The sequence below is a fragment of the Heliangelus exortis genome, chromosome 30 (assembly GCF_036169615.1).
Source record: "Heliangelus exortis chromosome 30, bHelExo1.hap1, whole genome shotgun sequence".
NCBI classification, from domain to species: Eukaryota; Metazoa; Chordata; class Aves; order Apodiformes; family Trochilidae; genus Heliangelus; species Heliangelus exortis.
The window spans coordinates 1,357,068-1,379,887 of record NC_092451.1 but is presented as its reverse complement, the minus strand read 5'-3'; the positions used below and the strand labels follow the sequence as shown (position 1 = coordinate 1,379,887).

General features: G+C 50.3%; 2 protein-coding genes and 1 long non-coding RNA gene across 3 annotated transcripts; 2 read left to right on the top strand and 1 right to left on the bottom strand.

The window, feature by feature from the left end:
- The first annotated feature begins 1,795 nt into the window (after window positions 1-1,795).
- On the top strand, window positions 1,796-6,285 carry LOC139788811 (uncharacterized). The gene is made up of 4 exons (XR_011722945.1): window positions 1,796-1,974; window positions 2,065-2,176; window positions 4,599-4,833; window positions 6,103-6,285. It is a non-coding gene; the product is annotated as an uncharacterized lncRNA (long non-coding RNA).
- Window positions 2,192-10,022, bottom strand: SLC18A1 (solute carrier family 18 member A1). The gene is made up of 15 exons (XM_071729038.1): window positions 9,878-10,022; window positions 9,338-9,674; window positions 8,723-8,781; window positions 8,392-8,475; window positions 8,173-8,265; window positions 7,792-7,881; window positions 6,884-6,927; window positions 6,690-6,750; window positions 6,476-6,571; window positions 4,802-4,880; window positions 4,623-4,674; window positions 3,991-4,054; window positions 3,778-3,897; window positions 2,688-2,821; window positions 2,192-2,419 (listed from the first exon to the last, which is right to left on the bottom strand). Exons 1-15 carry the CDS (start codon window positions 9,984-9,986, stop codon window positions 2,297-2,299), a joined length of 1,545 nt encoding a protein of 514 aa, XP_071585139.1. The 5' UTR covers window positions 9,987-10,022; the 3' UTR covers window positions 2,192-2,296.
- A 3,625-nt stretch (window positions 10,023-13,647) lies between these two features.
- ATP6V1B2 (ATPase H+ transporting V1 subunit B2) lies at window positions 13,648-22,820 on the top strand. Its single transcript, XM_071728941.1, has 14 exons — window positions 13,648-13,815; window positions 15,951-16,006; window positions 16,657-16,755; window positions 16,911-17,004; window positions 17,101-17,178; window positions 17,490-17,629; window positions 17,741-17,842; window positions 18,193-18,290; window positions 18,548-18,671; window positions 19,246-19,396; window positions 19,758-19,840; window positions 19,943-20,047; window positions 20,238-20,367; window positions 21,135-22,820. Exons 1-14 carry the CDS (start codon window positions 13,707-13,709, stop codon window positions 21,275-21,277), a joined length of 1,512 nt encoding a protein of 503 aa, XP_071585042.1. The 5' UTR covers window positions 13,648-13,706; the 3' UTR covers window positions 21,278-22,820.

Genomic DNA, 22,820 nt, shown 5'->3' with positions numbered 1-22,820 from the left:
GGAAGCGGTGTAATGGGGGGGAGAAACCGGAGTGAGAGCGGGGGAAAAACTGGAGTGGAAGCGGTGTGATGGGGGGGAGAAAGCGGAGTGAAAGCGGGGAGAAAGCGGAGTGAGGACGGGGAGAAACCGAAGTGAAAGCGGGGGAGAAAGCAGAGTAGGAACGGGGGAAAAACTGGAGTGGAAGCGGTGTGATGGGGGGAGAAAGCGGAGTGAAAGCGGGGAGAAACTGGAGTGAGAACGGGGGAAAAACTGGAGTGAGAACCGGGAGAAAGCGGAGTGAGAATGGGGAAAATCCGGAGTGAGAGGGGGGGGGGGAAACCGGAGTGAGAGTGGGGAAAAAACGGAATGAGAACGGGGAGAAAGCGGAGTGAGAATGGAGTGAAAGCGGAGTGAGAACGGGGGAAAAAACCGGAGTGAGAGTGGAGAGAGAGCGGTGTGAAAGCGGAGTGAGAACGGGGAGAAACCGGAGTGAAAGCGGGGGAGAAAGTGGAGTGAAAGGGGGGGAGAAAACCGGAGTGAGAATGGGGAGAAACTGGAGTGCGAGAGGGGGAAAAACTGGAGTGAGAGTGGAGTGAAAGCGGAGTGAGAGAGGAGGAAAAACTGGAGTGAGAACGGGGGGAGAAAGCGGAGTGAGAGCAGGGCCAATGAGACGAGGTTTTCCAGCAGGTTGGGTTAAAACCTGAAGTGTTGGCTGCAAAGCCCCCAACCTCAGAGCAGGGGAACTCCAGCTCTGGCTGAGCTATTAATTAAGCTGAGCTATTAATTAAGCTGAGCTATTAATGAGGAAGGCTGAAGGGGGTGAGGAGCTGGGGGTCCCTCTGCCCTGCACGGGGGGGGTTCCCAGCAAGCAGCCCCCAGAGGGGCTCAGTTTTCCTGTCTGGAGATGTGCTCAGCTCCCCAAACACCCCAGCTCCCTTTTTTTTGGTTTTTTTTTTTCCTCCCAGCAAGCAAACAAACAAACAAACACGTTTTTCCCTTTTCTTCTCGGCAAAGCAGGGGAACCAGGTGGGAGGCAAAAATAAACAGCTTTGGAGAAGAGGTTTGGCATTGCTCAGCCTAAAAAACAGAATTTCAGCTCGGAGGTGCCAAGCAAAGGGCCCGGGGGGGATGGGGTTGCCTGATAAAAGCCATTTAGGAGCCTCGGTAATGAGCCAGGAGGTCCCAAAGGGGGTGGAATTGTTCTTCCCAATAATCCCCAGCTGCATGGAGCTGCTCAGGCTCCCAGCTCTCCATCCTCTCTTTTTCTGGGATGGCTGCACCTTCCCCAGCTGGGGACCAGCAATGACTTTATCCAGACTGCCACCTGTTTCTATAAAAAGTGAGAGGTTTCAGGTTTTGCTGGGAAAAACGAGATTTTTTTCACCATTACATCGTTAATTTGGTGGCTCTGTTACCTCTCCCTGTTTTCCCGGGCTTTCCCAGACCATTTTACTCCATAATTACTGTGAGGAGTGCAGCTGCTTCTCTTTCTAAACCCGGGGCCAGGAAATTGCCCAGGAGCAATTAAATCAATTTACAGCAGAGCTGGTGGGGAGGGGCTGGGAGCACAAACCCAGCTCCTGCCACCATCCCAGCCGAGGGACAGGGAATTCCAAAATTCCCCACAAGCCACTTGGAATCACAAGAGATCTTTGTTGGCTGAGCATCAGAGTCTGGAGCTGCTTCCAGCTTTATTTCCATTGGGATTTCTAGGAGTTTTTCAATGAAATGAATTAATTTACTGGCTGGTGGAGGCAGCCAGCAGCAGGACATAAACAGGGGGGGTGGCACAGGGGACAGAGCCCTGCTGGGGGTGAGAGCAGAATTCTGGAGAAAGAAATCTCCTGCAGCTGGTGCTGCTGATTTAATTTCTGTTTTCTCCAGTGCTTTTTTTTCATTAAAAAAAAAAAATTATTTCCTTGAAGACATCACCTGGAGAGATGTCAACATCTGCCCCCTCTGCATGGGCTGGGACAATATTGTTCTGCAGGACAGGTTGATGTGATTTCCCCAGCTCCATTAATGCTTTTTTTTTTTTAATTTTTATTTTTATTTTATTGATTTATTTATAATTTTTTTTTACAGATGAACTTGGGCAACTTGCCTGGAAGCCCCACAGCAAACAAGTGATTTAACTAAATGGACAGAGCCCCCAGCTCCTGTTTCCCTGCTCCCTGCTGCAAGGCTGAGAGGAAAGGTCAGTGATAAACCCCCCCCTCCCCTGTGTCTGCAAGGCTTGGGGAGGCTGGGATCAGGTGCATCCCTCTTCTGGAAACAGCTTCTTGGCTTCAGAGCAGGGGCTGTGTCCTGGCAGTTGTTATTCCATGTTTTCTGCCTCCACATCACTCTCATCCGAGAGGGGGAATTGGTGTGGGGTTTTCTGGGGGGGCTGAGTGGGGGAGGTTTGGGTTTGCAGGGGGCACTCCTGGCTCAGGATTGCCTGGGTAAAGGAAAGAAGAAATCCTGCCTTAGTGACTTCTGGGCTTTCATATTTTAGAGGAAGCCAAAGCAGTCACAGTTTGAGTCTGGGGAGCACAACTTGTGACTTAAACTTGCCTGGTTTTGCTGTCTGAGTTTGTGGGTTTTTTTTTAAAGGCAGAGCAGAGTGCAAGAGGGAAGAGAATCCCTGGCAGATTTATTCTTATTTCCCCCCCAAATCTCTGGTTATTATCTTGTACTTGAAGCAAAGGCAGTGCCCCCAGACTCACCATCTTCTCCCCCGCAGCAGGAGGGCTGCGCAGGTACCAGCAGAGTGGAGCATAAGCAATGTTGAGAACCCCAATGATGACCACGAGCCAGGGAAAGCCAATGGCTCGGACAATCAGGCCACCTGTGGATGGCCCTGTGAGTTTAAAAATTTAAAAAAAAAACAACAAAAAAGGCTCAAATGAGAAGGAGCAGAAGGTGCCTTTCCCGTTTCATGGAATCACAGAATGGGCTGGGTTGGAAGGGACCTCAGAGCTCATCAAGTCCAACCCTTGATCCACTCCCCCCGTGGTTCCCAGCCCATGGCACTGAGTGCCACATCCAGGCTCTTTGGAAATATCTCCAGGGATGGAGAATCCACCCCTTCCCTGGGCAGCCCATTCCAATGGCTGAGCACCCTCTCCAGAAAGAAATTCTTTCTAATGTCCAACCTAAACCTCCCCTGGCACAACTTGAGACCTCTTGTGCCCTCTTGTCTTGCTGAGAGTTGCCTGGGAAAAGAGCCCAACCCCCCCCTGGCTCCAACCTCCTTTCAGGGAGTTGGAGAGAGTGATGAGGTCTCCCCTGAGCCTCCTCTTCTCCAGCCTCAACACCCCCAGCTCCCTCAGCCCTTCCTCACAGGACTTGTGCTGGATCCCTTCCCAGCCTCCTTGCTCTTCTCTGGACCTGCTCCAGCACCTCAAGCTCCTTCCTGAGCTGAGGGGCCCAGAACTGGACACAGGACTCAAGCTGTGGCCTCCCCAGGGCTGAGCACAGGGGCAGAATCCCTTCCCTGGACCTGCTGGCCACGCTGTTCCTGAGCCAGCCCAGGATGCCATTGGCCTTCTTGGCCACCTGGGCACACTGCTGCCTCCTCTTCAGCTTCCTGGCAATCCAGACTCCCAGCTCCCTTTCTGCCCCTCTGTGCCCAGCCTGGAGCTCCCCATGGGGTTGGGTTTCGAAGGGGTCTGTGGATTTGTGGGGATGGAGCTGCAGCTTCCCTGCCTGGTGCTTGGAGTGAGGGGAGGAGAGGGAGCCAGGAACCCCATGAGTACATCCCCTGAGTAGCAGATACACCCTGAGTACATCCCCTGAGTAGGAGCTGCTCCATACCAATGGCAAAGCCCATGCAGAAGGCAACATCAGCGATGGCGTAGACGTTGCCGTAGACAGAGCTGTGGCGAAGGTCCACGAGGTGCCCCATGATGGGCATCATTGAGGAGTCCACCATGCCTGCCCCGAGCAAGAGGGACCTGAGCACCCACTGCCCTCTCCCAGAGCAGCAGGGGAGCAGCTGGGTTGCCCAGCCCAACGCCAACACCTTACCTATGGCAAAGCCAAGCCCCCCGTTTGGCCCGATCAACCCGTAAATGTTTCTGGCCAGAGGCACCTTGGAGAGGGAAAAGAGAGAGAGGGGAGGTCAGGGGGACCTTGGAGAGGGAAAAGAGAGAGAGGTGAGGTCAGGGGGACCTTGGAGAGGAAAAGAGAAAGAGGGGAGGTCAGGGAGATCTTGGACAGGGAAAAGAGAGAGAGGGGAGGTCAGGGGGACCTTGGAGAGGAAAAGAGAGAGAGATGAGGCCGGGGGGACCTTGGAGAGGGAAAAGAGAAAGAGGGGAGGTCAGGGAGATCTTGGAGAGGGAAAAGAGAGAGAGGGGAGGTCAGGGGGACCTTGGAGAGGAAAAGAGAGAGAGGTGAGGTCAGGGAGATCTTGGAGAGGGAAAAGAGAGAGAGGTGAGGTCAGGGGGACCTTGGAGAGGAAAAGAGAGAGAGGGGAGGTCAGGGAAATCTTGGAGAGGGAAAAGAGAGAGAGGTGAGGTCAGGGGGACCTTGGAGAGGGAAAAGAGAGAGAGGGGAGAGAGGGGAGAGAGGTGAGGCCAGGGGGAGCTTGCTGGGGTGTAAGTCTGTGACACCAACACAAGCATCCCACCCCTGAGCTTCTGGGTGTCTGTGCTACTTACACAGAGCAGGCTGATGCCCACCATGGCCATGCCAACCAGGGAGCAGAGCCACCTGCAACGAGGCCACCGTGAGCAGAGGGCAGATGTCCCCCAGGCTGCTCAGCACCAGGACTGGAAATCCCTGCTGGAAGCCCAGGACTGGGCTGGCTGGAGCTGAAATCTCTCTCCCTGCCACTTACCGTCCCATCTTGTGAGCCAGGATCCCAAAGAGGTTGGTGCCAACCAGGTAGGATACACTGGCAGGCAGGAATGCCACCCCTGAGGGGGAAAAAAGGGGGAAAAAGAGGGTGTCAGACCCCAGGGGATTGGCAGAAATGTTCCCCCCACTAATGCCCCTCTCATCTGAAGAATTCTCAAGGCAAGGGGAGCTCTGTGCCCAGGGGAAGGGTGAGGGTCCCCCTGGGAAGGAAGAAGGAGGCATAGGAAATGTGTTTGCTGTTGGTGGGGGGAAACTGAGGCACGTGGAGGGGCAGTGATTCACCCACAAGATCTGTGAGACCACCAGAGGGTAAATCCAGGACTTTTCTTGTCCTCACAGCTTTAATAAGTTCCTCCTTCTCTCTTGTCTCTTCCCCCTTTCTCCTTTTTCCCTTTTGTTTTTACCCAAATAACCTTGGCTAAAATGCTCAGGGATCTTCCCAGCCAAATATTTGTACTCTTGGCTGATTTGCCCCTTGTTTATTTTTAATATGCTCTCCTGCCAACTTCAAATAAAATTGATCAGCTCCATTTCACTAAGACAACTTCCTTATTGAAACCCACTGACTCGTGTTCAATTTCCTCTCCTCTCTTTAGCAGCTACAAAACACAGATAATCCTGCAGGTTTTGTCCAAGCTTTTCTGGACTTCTTTTTTGAAATTGGGGGTGGGCAACCCAAAGCACACAAATAAAGAAGACCCTTGGGGTTGTCACAGCTCATGAGAGGGGTGCCTTGCAGCTGGGCTGTCTCGAAATCCAGCCTGCTCTGAAATCTCAGGCACCTGAAAATTTAGCAGAGATCTCTGGGATTTTCTGTGGTGCCTTCTGGCCTCTGGGTCCTGCTAAGGGAACTCAGAGGTTCCCCTTGAGCCCAGTGGTGTTGGGGCAGCCTCAGGTGTGAGGTTTGTGGTTACCAGGCAGCTGGGCTCTGCCAGCACCCGTGGGATGCTGCTTTACCCATCCCTGCTCCATCACCTGCTCCTCAGCTCTGAGCAGGATGGATGCTCCTGCCTGACCAGAGGATAACTGGATTAGGAGCTCTCTCAACCCTCCTGTTCCCACTTAATTCAATTTGGGATCTAAGTGTAGCCCAGAGCACCCCCTTTGGTCAATCCTGAGCCAGTTGGGTTTGATAACAATTAGGTTTTTATTTTTCTAGCAAGCACAATCTTATCTCCATATCACATTTTCTAGGCAATTAGAAACCTGGTAATTAGCAGGTACCATCCTGTCCTGCCTGGGACTCTCTCAATGACCTTGTTGTTTGGTTTTTTTTCTCAGAGCTGCCTCTGGAAAACCCATCTGGCTGCCACCATTCCAGCCCAGCACGACACCAGTATCTGCCCTGCAGAAACTGGGATTTGACAGACTTCCCTTCCACTGAACAGCCTTTCCTCCTCTCTTATTGCTCTTGTGGGGAGCCTGATTCCATACCAGTGTTTCAATAATAGAGAAAAGCAAACTGTGTAGCAACCCCTAAGGACATTTCCAGCTGAAACTGGAGCAGCACACAGCCTGGGATGGCTCTCTCTGGGCAGGTGAGGATATCTGGGTTTTTTTTTTTTTCTTTTTTAGCAGGATTATTCCAATCCAGCAAAGCAGGGCTGGCTCCAGCAAGCAGCTGGGCAGGAGCAAAGCAAAGCACAACACTCACCCAGCTGCCAGTTTGGGGAGCACATGGTTTGCATCATCCAGATGGGCAAAGTGGGCTCCAGCATGGCCACCCCCATGTTGGAGAAGCAGAGAGCACCTGATGGGGAGAGAAAAAGGAGCAAAGATGAGGTTTAAGCCACCTTCTGCTGCCCCTTCCAGCAGGCAGGACTGAGCTGGGGGTGCACAAAGAGGCTCTGACCCCCCCCACCCTGTACCTGCAGCCACCAGGATGTAGGGGTCTCGCAGGAGGGTGGACATGGGTGTCCCTTGGGTGCTCTGTGGGGTGACAAAGAGGGGGTGACACCAGCCAAGAGCCTTGTGGTCCATCCCATGTGGTGATGTAGACCACCCTCAGCCTCATTCCCACCACCTGGCACCCACCCATGGGTGCCCCCAGGTCTGTGCTCACCTCTGGGGAGATCCTGGAGGGCTGCAGGATGCAGAGCTGCAAAGCTGGGAAGGAAAACCCTGCTGTGAGGTCAGTGCCTGGGACAGCAGAGCCCACCCTGCACTTCCCTCTGCTTTTCCTTCAGGATTCCTGGGGATGCCCTGGGCAGAGGGAGAGGGGGGTGCCAGCCCTGCTCCCCAGGGAGGGAGCAGCAGAATTCCCCAGGGATGGGCTGGGTGAGGAGTGTCTTGTCTGAGCCTCAGCCAGGAATGAGAGGTGGGAAAGGAGAGGATAAGAAAAGGAAGTTTCAGCTTTATGGGACCTTTGTTTCACTTCCCAAAAGCTTGGAATTAAGGATGTCTTGCATGACACCCAGGCAGAGATGGTGACAGTGGCTGTAACTGAATCAGCTTAAGACTTCTCACTTCCAAATGCACATTTCTGCTCTCTGTAACTTTACTCTTACACTCCAAAGGCTCTCGGGGCCAAAACCTGAAATTCAGCTTTGGGAGAAAGGACAAGGAGCAGTGTTTGTGCTGGCAGAGCCTGAATCCTTTGTGGCTGCAGACAAGTGTGCCTTGTGGCAAGAGCTCACAGTTCAGGGAGCTTTGCTTGATGTGCTGTTTGTGCCATTAAAGCAATCACGGGGTTTATTAAGTAATGAGGGACTAATCCTCACTGTCTTGCTCTGCCAATCATCTGCTGGTAGAAAACAACTGATTTAGGGATAACAGCCCAAGCTGTGCTGCTGGCATTCCTTGTTCTGTTCCTTGTGAGAGTCTCCCTGAAAAGTCTGGTTTTACACCTTTTTTTTGTTTTTTTTTTTTTTTGTTTTGTTTTTTTTTTTTTTTTTAAAATCCAAACCCCTGAAAAAAAAAACCCTTTTTTTGGGGGGGGAGGTGTTTGGATGAAATTCTTTGACTTCTCACCTCCATCCAGCAGAGCAAGGAATGCCAGGACCAGGAAAGGAGCAGCTTTCCCCACGAACTCGTACATCACACTCCCAAAGGGGGCCCCGACTGGAAGGGAAGGATTGAGTCACACACCAGCCCTCTGCCTGCCTCCTGCCCTCCTGCCCTGCTCCCAGACCCTGCTGGGTGCTGGGGGAGGGCAGTGGGAAGGTGTTGGGTCCCACGGGAGAGGGAGGGAAGGAAGGAGGGAAGGAGGGAGGAGGAGGAGGACGGACACAGAGCACCCGCGGGATGCTGCGGGGAAAGGGGCAGGAGGGTGGAAGCTGCGGGGTGGTGGTGGCCACCAAAGCTCTGGAGATGCTGGGGGTGTGGGCTGGGTTGGGAAGGAGCTTTCCTTACTCAGCACACCCAGGGCCAAACCTCCCAGAGCAATCCCCATGGCGTTGCCCCTCTCGAAGTCGTCGGTGTAGACGCTGGCCAGCATCCCCAGGCCTGGGAGCAGAGAGGTGCCCCGTGATGCTGGGTGGTGCCACCACCCTGGGACTCCTCTCTGAAGCTGCCAAAGCCTTTTGGGGGGTTCATCTGCTGGGCTGAGGTGTTAATTGGAGCCAATTTTACCTGCGACTGAGGAGAAGGAGGAGCCAATGCCTTGGAGGGCTCGGGCAATGAACAGCAAGGTGTAGGTGCCTGAGAAAGCAAACACTGGGGGGGGAAGGAGGGAGGATGGAGCATCAGGATGGAGCAGGAACCCTGCAGAGGGAGGCAGCAGCCTCAGCTGGCACCAGTTTGGGTGCTGGAGGGTGTTGGGGACCACTCATCCCTTTTTTGTCACCAATTTCTTGGCCCAGTTCCTCTGCTCTCCTGCTCTGGGACTTTGCTGTCCCCAAGTGTTTCCCCTCAGTGCTGCTGGGGCGAGGGGCAGAGGGGCAGAGGGAAGGGAAATACTCACTGAGTGTGGAGAGGAACATGATGGAGAATCCGAGGAACATGGGGATGTGGTAGCCTATCCTGGAAAGGAAAAAAAAAAAACAAAAAAACAAAACACCAAACCAGGCAGCATCTCAGCGAGGATTCCTCACTCCAGGATGAGGTCTGGTTTTGGTGCCCAGCCCTAGCAGCAAAATTCCCTGGGGAATGGTGAACACCTCCTGAGTGTCTGGCTGTGGCTGTGAGTGCTGCTGGAGGGAGCATCCTGGGTCCCTGGAGGAGAAAGGGGCACAGCTGGCCAAGAATGGGATACCCCAGTGAGGAGGGAATCTTTGTCTGGTGGTTCCTGGTGTTCAGCAGCACTTGTCTGTACCTGAGGGGTGAGGATTCTGTTGTAATATAAACTTAGCAGGCCCTTTGTAGGCGTTTAGAAAAGGTAAAATCCATGCTTATAATTTATAATGATATATTTGGGATCTGTTATATTATATATATATATATTGGATGCATACATCCTCTTGGGATTTTACCCCTGGGTTCCTGCAGTTGTGCAGCCCAAACCTTCCCTGCCCAGCTGGTGGGCACTGCATGAGCTGAGGGGTTCCACCCCACCACAGACCCCAAATCCCTGCCCTACCTGTTGGTCAGGAACCCCACGGCTGGGTTGACCCCCAGCTGCATGAGAGCCTTGGAGGCAAAGAGCAGCCCCACACGGACGTTTTCCTTGGCAAGGAATTCCTCACCCTGCAGGCAGGAGCTGGGAGCTGGGGGGATGCCAGGGGGGTTTTGGGGAGGGGGGCTGCTCTCTGTCCTCTTCCCCGAGCCCTGGGTGGTGCCTGGGACATTCCCTGTGGTGGTGTCAAAATAGGAGGAAGGAAGAGGAGCTGGAGGAGTTGGCTCAGTCCAGGATGGGGCAACAGAACCGTTGGCACCTTCGTATTCTGTTGTGTAAAGGAAGGAGGGGATGATGGGCACTGGAAGAAAAGCCAAGGGAGGGATGAACTTAGTGATTTTATTCCATTTTCTGTCTGTTCACAAGTCCCTAGTGCTGGTTTTATGTAGGTAAACCGGGAGCTCCCTGCCCACAGCCCTCCCCCAGGGCTCTCCCTGCCCGAGGACCCCACTGTCAGCCAGCAAGGTGGCACCAAAAGGGCAGAGGGAGAGCTGGGCACAGTACCCACGACTGTCAGCAGCATGTTGTCCAGCAGCAGGGCTACAAACACCACCACCAGCACCAGCCCCCGGGATGCCCGACCCGCTGCCAGCCAGCTGCCTCCTGCTGGCATGGTCCAGAACCTGGAGCACAGCCCTCCTCCTCCTTCTCCTCCTCCTTTTCCTTCTCCTTCTCCTCCTCCTTTTCCTTCTCCTTCTCCTCCTCGTCCTCCTCTTCAGGGATGAAGGGCTCTGACAGCCTTTAAAGAAAACACTCTGGGTTACATCTCCCATGGGTTCCCTCCCTGGAGAAGGAAACTCCTGAAGGCTCCTGATGTCCTGAGTGCTCTCCCCAGGGAGCTGGGAATTCCAGCTTTGCTCTCCAGAACCACGGATTGATCAGGTTTGTGTTTAAAATTCCAGATGGAGAAGGCTCAAACTCTTCTCTGTTCCCCTAGAATATCTTGTACCTGCTCCAAAGCATCATTTAACTCATCTCCTGAGCACGGATCAAGCCAGTTCCTTATCTCTGGCAATCTCCGTGTCTTTTATTCCATGTTTGCTCTTTGGAGATTAAATTTGGTCTCAAAGGAAATTAATTTGCCTTCCACATCTTTGTGTTTGACCTAATTGAAATGTCATGGAAGACAGAGGACTTAAAAGCCCAAAGTGTGTGATGAAGATCAGAGCTTCAGAGAGGCTCCAGAGGAGGCTGCTTACTCTGTCACCCTGAAGAATATTAATCAGAAATTTGCACTTAACCAAGCAAACAATTAGCTATTTATGTTCTTACAGCTCATAGGCACTTTGGAGAAAAAAGTGGCAGAAGGGATGGAGCTGAGTCTGAACTGTGGCTCTTTCCAATAATCCGGTGGTTTCCCAAAGCAATGATATTTATATAAATCCCCAAATAAATTTCTAATCAACCAAAGCAAACACTTCAAACCCTCTGTCACTGCACAAAGTGCCACAAGAGTCACTTGGCTGAGAAACAGGGATGGTTGAAGCACCAAGAAAATAACAACTGATAGAATTAAGGGAAGGGGAGATATCTAGAGATAAGGAGGGAGGAAGCAGGGGACATGAAAGAGGGAACAGAGCCTTGAAACACCCCAAACCACCAACCTGGTCCTTTTCTCAGTGCAAAGCTGCTGTGTGGAGCAGAGGAGGAACCCTGGAGCCCATCTGGGTGCTGCTGCAGGAGGTGCTGTGCTCCCCAGGACTGATGGGTTTGATCAGCAGAGGATCCCAGTGTCCCTTTTCCATGGAGATTTAATCCTCACCCAGGTTCCATTGGGCTGCGTCAGCAGCAGGAGGGAGGGGAGAGGAGAGGCAGAGTTTATCTGCTCTCCATCAGCCCTTATCTCTGGCCCAGCTCCTTAACTCTTCCCTAGGACTCATCCCAGCCTCTGCTTCTCCACGGATTCATCCCTGGAAGGCCAACTCTTCCCTGGGACCCATCCCAGCCCTCTGCTTCTCCATGGATTCATCCCTGGAAGGCCAACTCTTCCCTGGGACCCATCCCAGCCCTCTGCTTCTCCACGGATTCATTTCTGGAAGGCCAACTCTTCCCTGGGACCCATCCCAGCCCTCTGCTTCTCCATGGATTCATCCCTGGAAGGCCAACTGTTCCCTGGGACTCATCCCAGCCCTCTGCTTCTCCATGGATTCATCCCTGGAAGGCCAACTCTTCCCTGGGACTCATCCCAGCCCTCTGCTTCTCCACGGATTCATCCCTGGAAGGCCAACTCTTCCCTGGGACCCATCCCAGCCCTCTGCTTCTCCATGGATTCATCCCTGGAAGGCCAACTCTTCCCTGGGACTCATCCCAGCCCTCTGCTTCTCCACGGATTCATCCCTGGAAGGCCAACTCTTCCCTGGGACCCATCCCAGCCCTCTGCTTCTCCATGGATTCATCCCTGGAAGGCCAACTCTTCCCTGGGACTCATCCCAGCCCTCTGCTTCTCCACGGATTCATCCCTGGAAGGCCAACTCTTCCCTGGGACCCATCCCAGCCCTCTGCTTCTCCACAGATTCATCCCTGGAAGGCCAACTCTTCCCTGGGACCCATCCCAGCCCTCTGCTTCTCCACGGATTCATCCCTGGAAGGCCAACTCTTCCCTGGGACCCATCCCAGCCCTCTGCTTCTCCATGGATTCATCCCTGGAAGGCCAACTCTTCCCTAGGACTCATCCCAGCCCTCTGCTTCTCCATGGATTCATTTCTGGAAGGCCAACTCTTCCCTGGGACCCATCCCAGCCCTCTGCTTCTCCATGGATTCATCCCTGGAAGTCCAGGACACTCTGAAATCCTCCCCGTGCCCAGGGAATGCCGCTGGGAATCGCAATCCCTTCTCTTCCATCACTTCCCTTTGCTTCAACTTGTGACACTTTGCTCCTTGATTTCCTCTTGGTGTTTTTCCCAACACCATCCCAAACCCCATTCCATCGTTCATTCCACATGCAGGGATTTACTGCAAAAAAAGAAAAGAAATCCCAGACTTATTCCCCTTTTATCTCCTGGCGTGTCAATCTGCCACTTTCCTCTCTCCTCCCAAATCTATTGCCAAGCACGGGAGATGGGTCCCTCCTTCCCAGGAATTCCCTGGGTGAGCATCAGGGCAGATGCTGAAGGTTTTAAATTTTGTTTCCCGGGATGAGAATTGGCTGGTGAGGTCTGGAAGTGCCTCCCTAAATATCCGCAGCCAGGCAGAGGCTGAGCAGAGCAGCACTACCACCTGCTGAGGGAGCTCAGAACTGCTCAGCTCTGCAGAGAAAAAAAAATCCAAATTCTCCTTCAGGTGAGGGGCACATAGAGACTGGGGTATTACTGTTATTGTTGTTATTATTATTATTACTATTATTATTACTATTATTATTATACAAAATATATAGTGAATATATCTTAATTATATATGAATATATATAATGAAAATATATAACGATTTTCCTTTTTCCTTTTCTTTTTTCCTTTTTTCTTCCTTTTCCTTTTCCTTTTCCTTTTCCTTTTCCTTTTCCTTTTCCTTTTCCTTTTCCTTTTCCTTTTCCTTTTCCTTTTCCTTTTCCTTTTCCTTTTCCTTTTCCTTTTTTTTTGCTTTTCCTTTTTTATTTCCTTTTTTCCTCTTCCTTTTTCTTTTTCCCTTTCCTCTTTCTGTCTTTCCCTTTTCCCTTTCCTATCTTCCTTTTTGCTTTTCCTTTTTTTCTTTTTTCCTTTTCTCTTTCTATCTTTCCCTTTTCCCTTTCCTATCTTCCTTTTTGCTTTTCCTTTTTTTCTTTTTTCCTTTTTTCTTTCTATCTTTCCCTTTTCCCTTTCCTATCTTCCTTTTTGCTTTTCCTTTTTTTTCTTTTTTTCCTTTTTTCTTCCTCTTTTCCCCTTCCTATTTTCCTTTTTTTTCCTTTTCCTTTTCCCTTCCCTATTTTTCCTTTTTTTTCCTTTTCCTTTTTCTTTTTTCCTTTTTTCTTTGTCTTTCCTTTTCCCTTTCCTATCTTCCTTTTTTCTTTTCTTTTTTTCCTTTTTTTTTTGCCTTTTCCTTTTTTTCTTTTTTCCTTTTTTTTTTGCCTTTTCCTTTTTTTCTTTTTTCCTTTTTTTTTTTTTTTCCTCCCCGGTTCCCCCCGTTCCCTCATAACCCGAACGAACCCATCTCCACCCATCCCTCAGCGAGCGGTCCCTCTTGGGGCGGTTCGGGGCGGTCCCTGCGTGTGGTTCGGGGCGGTCCCTGTTGGGGCGGTCCCTGGATGCGGTTCGGGGCGGTCCTTGGGAGCGGTTCGGGGCGGTTCGGGGAGGTTCGGGGCGGTTCTGCCGGACCCTCCGCGCTATTTGGGCGCAGGCGCGGAGCGGCCGCGGGGCAGCAGAAGATGGCGGCGGTGCAGGCGGTTCGGGGTTTGGTGAACGGGGCCGGGCCCGGGGGGCCCCGGGACCAAGTGGCGGCTCTGACCCGCGATTACATCTCCCAGCCGCGCCTCAGTGAGTGCGGAGGGGTTCGGTCCGGTTCGGCTCGGGTCCGGCCCGGTTCGGGGCGGCTCCGCGGGTTAGGCCGCTGGTAATAGGGGGGGGTGTGTGTGTGTGGGGAAGATCCGAACCGAACCGAATCCCCGCGGTTCCCTGTGGGGCGGAGGAGCCGTGCGGTGCTCCGGTTCGGTTCGGTTCGTGGTGGCGGTGCTGAGGGGTTGGGGAAGGAGGGGATTGGGCCCAGGGTGACAGCGGCCATCGCGGTGTCCCCGGTGGCATCGGAGATTTGGGCCGGAGCTGAGAATATGGGGCGGGTTCTGTGCCTTGAGGGCGAGAAATGGGGTGAAAAAAGGGGAAATGCGGCAACGTTGTGAAAAAACCCTTGGGGGGTGCAGCGGGGGGAGATGGGGAGGAAAGGCCCAATTTCTGGCTTTTTTTTTTTCTATGATTCAGTAATTTTACAGTTCCGAACCCACACACCTCAGAACCAGGGAGAAAGGGGAGAAAATGTCATTTTTGGTTTGCAAGATGCAGCAATTACGATGATTTCCCCCCAGATCTGCTGCTCCGGAGGCTCCTGTCAGGCTGGAGCCAAAGTGGCTGCTTCTTCAATCTTTTTTTTTTTTTTTTTTTTTTTTTTTTTTTTTTCCCCACAAAGATTTTTTTTTTGTTTTGTTTTTGCCAAACTGGATGCAAAAAAAACATTTCAGTTTCTTCTGAGGAAAAGGAATTTTTGGAGTCGAGGGGCATCGCTGGTGGTTGATCTCAAGGAAATATCATCATCTCCAGGAAATCTGTTTTTTTTCGTGGATAAAGCTCATAAAAAATTTTCTCATAAAAAGGGAACGTGAGCCCTGGGCTGGTGCAGGAGGAGGAAGTGCTCACAAGGCAGTCATGAGATCCAATGTTCTGCCCAAAACACTCAGTTCTGGGGTTTTTTTGGGGGGACATTGGGCTGCAGACACTCAGAATCCTCTTTGTGGCATCACCTCTGTGCAGTGCTCCCCCCCCCAGGAGCTGCTCAGCCTCTGCTTTGCTTTTAATTCTTAAAAATGGGATTTTTAACTTTAATTCCAGCTGTGTTTGTCACCTCCAGCCTTATCTCAGGTTTTATTGTTGCTGTTTTAAGAGATCCCATGGCAACAATTCAGGTGTAAACTCTGCCGTGGTGAGAGTTTTTGGGGAAAACGTGGGGTTTTGGGAGATTTGGGGTCAATCCCTGGGGTTTGGTGCTGGGGGAACTGGTGAAGAAGTGGCTGCCCCTGCAGTGTGACCAAGGTGTCCCTCCTGCTCTGCATTATTCCCTCCCAGGGTTCAGGGATTATCACTCATCCTTTTGGTCATCCTTGTGACCCTGATAAAGCTGTGACTCAAGGTTGCTTTGAGCTGTGGATTAAGGGAGATTTTTTTGTTGGTTGTTTTTTTTTTTTTTTTCCTCCATTTTTTGTTCCGTTTTTTTCCCAGATTTTTCCACTGGGCTGAAAGCAGAGCAATGAATTCTTGGCGTTCTTGAATTCTTCCTGATGTTTAAGGCATGAGCTGTGCCCTTCTATCAGGTGTCAGGCCTCCAGTGAACCCAGGTTAAGCCAAGCACAGGAGTTTGGATAAATTAAAATTCAGCCTTTTGCAAAATTGTGCATTGACCTTTTCTTGGGAGACAGGAAGGGATTTGTAAGGTTTCCTCTTAGCAGTGTGCCAGACCCCACAACTTGCTGCAGGAGCTCAGCTTTGGGGCAGAGGTCTGCTTGATGCCCTAAGGACACACAAATTTTTTTTTTTTTTTTTTTTTTGGTCCTGGCTGGTTTAAAAAAACCAGCAGGATGGTTTAAAAAATTCAGCAGGGTGGTGGTTTAAAAAAACTCAGCCTAGGAGTTGAGTATTGAGTTATGTTGGACATAAATTGCAGTGGCACCTTCTTTTTAAATTCCAGGTGGTGTTATCCCTGCTTCTCAAGGGTTCACAACTATATTTTTCTTAGCTTAAAATGTCAACTCTTGAGTTTTGGTGATATTCAGATTTTCCCTGGGTAGAGACTTGCAGTGAATTTTGGTGACAGACAAGGAAATGGCTGTGTTGTTCCCTTAATGTTCCCTGTAAATTTATTCTTGGGACATCAGAAATCCCCTGACTTGTGGTTTGCTTTCTTTCAGCTTATAAAACTGTTTCGGGTGTGAATGGTCCCCTGGTTATCTTGGATCAAGTTAAGGTAAAAATTCAGATTCTAACTTCTGTTTAGAATTCAGGTTCTAATTAAATTTTCTGTTCAGTTCTCTGTGGGGGAGAATTGACAAGAAAATTCTGGGAGGGGTTAAATCCAGACTGCTGTGAAATTCCCAGGTCCACTCAGCCTTGGGAGAGATGTTGAGACTACTGGGGGGAAGAGGATGGAAATGTTGTTTCAGTTTTACCAAAATCCCCTCCAATGTTGTCTGAACTTTTATGCTGAAACATACAAACTGTGTTAATGACCCCAAGTGCTTCCTAAAAGGCAACTTTAAAAAGTTTTGACTTGGTTTCAGGTTACTGACAGGCACCTGATGCAGGAAAAAAGCCTTTTTTTAATTCTTATTGTCAGATACTGAACTGTGGCTCTGTGTCAGGACTGCTCAGGTTTTTAGAACAGGTTCTGCCTTTCTGCAGCAAATGTTGTACTGTCCCTGCAAAATGGCTTTGGCCTGGTAAATTGTAATTTGTTTTAGAATGAGTTCTGTTCTGATAAAATTATTTTTAGACTTAAAGTAGTGGCTAAGCTTAAGCTTTTTTGAAACTTGCAACATTTTTTGTGGGGGATTTTTATTGTTTTATTTTTTATTATTATTTTTTTTGTTTTCCACCATCTTTTTGTGTCATCTTCAGTTCCCTAGGTATGCAGAGATTGTCCACTTGACTCTCCCTGATGGCACAAGAAGAAGTGGGCAGGTGCTGGAAGTCAGTGGCTCCAAAGCTGTGGTTCAGGTATGACAAGGAGTGTCTCAAAAAACATTTTCTTGCTCAGATCTGTCTGAGCTGTGTTAGATCTCTCTTGGGACATGATCTCTGGGTTCTGTGAACTCTCCTTTGTCTTGTCTCTTGGTACTGTAAGTTCTGGTTTATTTATTTTATTTTTACAGGTGTTTGAAGGAACTTCAGGTATTGATGCTAAGAAAACCTCCTGTGAGTTTACTGGGGATATTCTGAGAACCCCAGTGTCTGAGGATATGCTGGGTAAGTTCTTGCACTTTGCTTTGAAGGATGAACAGATCACACACTGCCTGATTTTCACACTAACTTAGATTTTGACTTTTTTGCTGTTTCTTGTAGGCAGAGTGTTTAATGGATCAGGAAAGCCCATAGACAGAGGCCCCATTGTTCTGGCTGAAGATTTCCTTGACATAATGGGTATGTTCCTAATCCATTCCTGGTCTGGAGTTAAAGACAAATCTAATGGTTTGGGTTTTAGGATTTATCTTTTAAAGAGAGTTTTAATTTTATTTTAAAATGCCTGGCATCAAATAAGTCAAATTTGTAGGGAGCAGAAAATCTCCAGAAGGCTGTGGTTTGACCAGACACATTTAAAGATATTTTTAGGGCTAACAGTGGGGCTTTCACCTTTTGCCATGAGCTTTAGGTGAGTGCTCAGGGGCAGTGGCAGCTTGATCACACTTCAGACATGGACATGGACTAAAATGTGGTCTCAAAACCCAAACCAGGTCAGCCCATCAACCCCCAGTGTCGTATCTACCCAGAGGAAATGATCCAGACTGGCATCTCTGCCATAGATGGCATGAACAGCATTGCCAGGGGCCAGAAAATCCCCATCTTCTCAGCTGCTGGCTTGCCCCACAATGAGGTGAGTGCTCAAAAGCTGCTTCCTAGTTCAGTGGCTTGAATTTTAGGGGGGTGAAAAAGCAAAGAAGGGTTAGGTTCTGGAGCAGATGGACTGAAATGTTCTTTCCCCCAGATTGCAGCTCAGATTTGTCGCCAGGCTGGCTTGGTGAAGAAATCCAAAGATGTGATGGACTACAGTGAAGAGAACTTTGCCATTGTGTTTGCTGCCATGGGTGTAAGTCAGGAGTGTTGGAAGAAAATGATGCTTGAATAATAAGGCAATGCTGAGGGTATCTGCACATTACTTTATTTTTAAAGTATTCTGAGTAAGTCTTGGGTGTATGGCTGAAGATTCAGTGGCAGAGTGGCTGAAAATCCCAAATGTTCCAAATGGTCTGATCAGGATAAAGTATCTGAAACTTAGGAATATAGGAATAATTCATTCTTTTGGGAATGTGGGGGAATCCTCATGATACAGAGAGCTTTGCTTCCAGATTATTAATGAGGTGTTCAGACCTTAATGTAACACCCAGTGTAATGTGCTCAGATCTGCTCTGCTCCTGATGCCTGAATATTCTGATTTAGGTGAACATGGAAACTGCTCGTTTTTTCAAATCAGACTTTGAGGAGAATGGATCCATGGACAATGTGTGTCTGTTCCTCAACCTGGCCAATGATCCCACGTGAGTAGCAGCCCTGGGATGGCAGGGAAAAGGCTGGGAAGAAGTAAACTGGGAGCTGGAGCTGCCGGAGGTCAGCGGTGGTGGGATTTGGCAGCAGAGCTGGGTATGAAGTGCTGGCACTGCAGCTGGGGCACAGAGCAGGTTTTCAGAGGGTTTAAGAGGGGTTCAGGCAAAGCCTGGCAGCACTTGTCACATAAATAATGTGATCCTTGCTCTCAGCACTTGTCCCAAATAATCTGATCCTTGCTCTCTTCCAGCATCGAGCGCATTATCACCCCTCGTCTGGCTCTGACCACAGCTGAGTTCCTGGCATATCAGTGTGAGAAGCATGTCCTGGTCATCCTGACAGACATGAGCTCCTATGCTGAGGCTCTGCGAGAGGTTGGCATTAATTAACAGCAGTATTAATTAGGGATGCTCTGGAGCAGCCCGCGAGGCATCGGGTTATCCAGGGGTTGTCAGGGATTGGGTTCAGCAGCTCTGCAGTTTCTGAGGCAGCTGAACTCCTTTGCCCAGGGACATTCAGCACTTTGGGGTGACAGTGCCTGCTTTGCCTTGGCACCTTCTCTGGTGTTTTAGGTGAGGGGGTGGTCTGGGGGTTGGTCTCTTCTCCCAGAGCAGGGGAGGGTTAGGTTGGATATTAGGAAAAAAATTCTTTCCAGAGAGGGTGATCAGGCATTAGAATGGGCTGTCCAGGAAGGGGGTGGATTCTCCATCCCTGGACATTTTTAAAAAGAGACTGCATGTGGTCTGGGAACTAGGGGGGGGAGTGGATCCAGGGTTGGTTCTGATGATCCCAGAGGTGCTTCCCAACCCGGATGATTCTGCGATTCTATTTTGGGGTCACCTGGAGGAAGAAGTGGTGGAAAATCCCTGGTGTAGTTAAATGAGGGGAAAGAGTGGATGTGTGTGGGGGTGATCTGACTTCCTGGAAACATTTTCCTGGCTGCCCCAGGTTTCAGCAGCTCGAGAGGAGGTTCCTGGGCGCCGTGGCTTCCCGGGCTACATGTACACTGACCTGGCCACCATCTATGAGCGTGCTGGTCGGGTGGAAGGCAGAAGTGGTTCCATCACTCAGATCCCCATCCTTACCATGCCCAATGATGGTGAGTGGTTTCCAAGGGTTTTTAACAACTTGAGAAGGTTCCCTCAGGGCGAGCTGCCTCAGTTTGGCCACGCAGCAAGAGCAAAGGGGCTCTGGCCCTGAGGTTTCCATTGGGATGTTGGAGTTTTGGGCTGCTGTCTCCACTCTGTGCTGCTGGTAGAAATGTTTTCCCCATTTCAGAGCTCAGGACTGTTCCCCAGCCCTCTGTCAGGAGTGCCTACAGCTCTAATCCTTGCAAAAGAGTGGTAGATGCAGCTACTAACTGAGTGGTATTTTACTTTAGAAGTCATTTAACTGCAGAAAGCTGCCACGTCAGTGCTGGAATGGGTGTAAAGGGTCTGACAACATTTCTCTCCCTGTAGATATTACTCACCCTATCCCTGACTTGACTGGATACATCACTGAGGGACAAATCTACGTGGACAGGCAGCTGCATAACAGACAGGTGTGTCCCATGCTGGTCAGAATCTTGAGCTTAAGATTGCTCTGTACTTTCTGAAGCCTTAATGTTGAAATTCTGTGGGTTGTTCTTTTTTTTCCTCCCCAGATCTACCCACCTATCAATGTCTTGCCCTCCTTGTCTCGACTGATGAAGTCAGCTATTGGAGAGGGGATGACCAGGAAGGATCATTCAGATGTATCCAACCAGCTGGTAGGTAAAAACCTCTCCAGAGGGGCAGAGCTCAAACACCTTTCCCTACCCAGCCTGTAAGGGGGAAGCCAAACAAGTGCTCCCCAGGGGCAGGTGGGAACTGTTTTACTGAGTGTTCAGTCAGACTTTTTGTTGGGGTTTGAAGAGAAATGATCCAGGTAAAAGCACCTTGGGTTTCTTTCCCTCCTAGTATGCCTGCTATGCCATTGGGAAGGATGTCCAGGCTATGAAGGCTGTGGTGGGGGAGGAAGCTCTGACCTCAGATGATCTTCTGTACCTGGAGTTTCTGCAGAAGTTTGAGAAGAACTTCATTGCTCAGGGTGAGTGCCTGCTGCCAGAACACAGCAGTTTGTGTAAGACCCTTGAAGCTCTTCTCCTCAGATCTCCCTGGGGTGTCAGACACTTCTGCCCAGGTGGCCAAGAAGGCCAATGGCATCCTGGGCTGGCTCAGGAACAGCGTGGCCAGCAGGTCCAGGGAAGGGATTCTGCCCCTGTGCTCAGCCCTGGGGAGGCCACAGCTTGAGTCCTGTGTCCAGTTCTGGGCCCCTCAGCTCAGGAAGGAGCTTGAGGTGCTGGAGCAGGTCCAGAGAAGAGCAAGGAGGCTGGGAAGGGATCCAGCAGAATTCCTGGGAGGAAGGGCTGAGGGAGCTGGGGGTGTTGAGGCTGGAGAAGAGGAGGCTCAGGGGAGACCTCATCACTCTCTCCAACTCCCTGAAAGGAGGTTGGAGCCAGGGGGGGGTTGGGCTCTTTTCCCAGGCAACTCTCAGCAAGACAAGAGGGCACAAGAGGTCTCAAGTTGTGCCAGGGGAGGTTTAGGTTGGACATTAGAAAGAATTTCTTTCTGGAGAGGGTGCTCAGGCATTGGAATGGGCTGCCCAGGGAAGGGGTGGATTCTCCATCCCTGGAGATATTTCAAAAGAGCCTGGATGTGGCACTCAGTGCCATGGGCTGGGAACCACGGGGGGAGTGGAGCAAGGGTTGGACTTGATGAGCTCTGAGGTCCCTTCCAGCCCAGCCCATTCTGGGATTCCATCATTCAGTGATTCCCTGCCCCCATTCCAGCTCAGGCTCTGGTTGCTTCCTGCAGGAGCCTATGAAAACCGCACTGTTTACGAGACCTTGGACATTGGGTGGCAGCTCTTGAGAATCTTCCCCAAGGAGATGCTGAAAAGAATTCCTCAGACAACCCTGGCTGAATTCTACCCTCGGGATTCCACTGCAAAACACTAGCCACAGCTTCATTTTTTTTTTCTCTCTTTGCTCTGTGAAATGCTGTTTGTTTTCTTTTTTTTTTTTTCCCCCCTATGTGTTGGTGTTTACTTGTCACCCTTACAATTAAATCCCAGAGTAGGTGACATTTGTGCCAGTGTTCCCATCCACACTGATTTGTTTTGAAAATATCCTTTCTTCCAAAGCCTTGGATCTTCAGGATCATCTTTAGGCCAGCTCTTACAAATGTGCAATAGCTGTCACAAAGCTTGAGTTTTTTGTTTTGTGTTTTTTTTTTATTTTTTTGAAGTGGACTTTTCGTGGACATCTCCAGGGAATGTCTGAGGATTACCAGGAATTGCAAACCTTGACCTTTAAACCAGCACCACGTGGTTTAGGGAGCAGGAAAGAGCAAATGGGACTTCTTTTTGTCCCAAGCATCTGCTCAGGCTGATCCCAGCAGTTGCCATGCTGCTGGTAGGACAGATGGCACTCTGCTGGTGTGCCTGGGGAGCAGGGTAATGAGTGGGGAGTGTGGTGCATGCCAAGTACCTTTCTGAGAAAGGCAACTCCCTGGCTTTTGCCTGGGACTCCAGAGTCTTCAGGGAATGCATGAACAGAGCACAGTAGTAGCTGCTTTTCCACGGGCACAGGGTCTTCTCAGAGGTCAAAGGACAGTAGATTGCTACCTGAAGGTAGCACGAGAATTCCTAATGAAAGGTTTTTCATTGAAGCTTGCAGAGTAAACTTCCTACTTGCCCTGGTTTTATTTTGTTTTTTCCTTTCAATCCTGGAAATGCCAGAGCCACAGAGCAGCAGGCAAAGCATCCTGAGATCAGAAGGTGATTCAGGGCTTAGTGCTGCTCTCCAAGGGGATTCTGAGATGTGGAAAAACCCCTGGCACAGGGGAAAATCAGCTTTCCCAGTCCTGTCCTACAGAGTGCAGCAGGAGGAAGTGCCTGAAGGTGGGAATGGGTGCTTGGAATTCTGCTCTGAAGCATTCTCCAGGTGGCACTGGGTCCTGAGCCCTGCTTGAAACTCTTGTGCTTTGCACTCCAGGCACAGATGTGGATCACCAGGAGAGCTCAGCATTCCCTAGCACTGCAAAGTAGCAGTCAGCTCCGTGTGAAGGGTTTGGTTTTTGGGTTTTTTTTTCTTCCACTTGGTTCAGCTGAGGCTCTGAGCCCAGTGCTGGCATGCTTCTCTGCTTCTTTGCCAGGCTTGCTGTAGTCTAAGCTCTGGTCTAGCAAACCAAAGCATGTTGCACCTCCCTGAATCCCTCCAGGGTTTATCTGGGAAGGTGCTAACATGACTCCAACTCTGCTGTGCTAATTCCAGCTTCTTCTGACGTCTCCTCTGTGCAGTTCCCTTTATGGTTTGTTCAGTGTTCTCTGTAACTTGAATGCAATAGCAACTTTATTCCAGTGCATTCCACTGTACAGCTGTGTCCAGTCTGTTTTTCTTGAGGTGTAGGGGTGGGAGGTTGGAAGTGTTGGCATGAGAATACTTTAATGTAGAGAATATCTTAAATAAATTAAATATAAAGGTGTTGAAGAAAACCAAA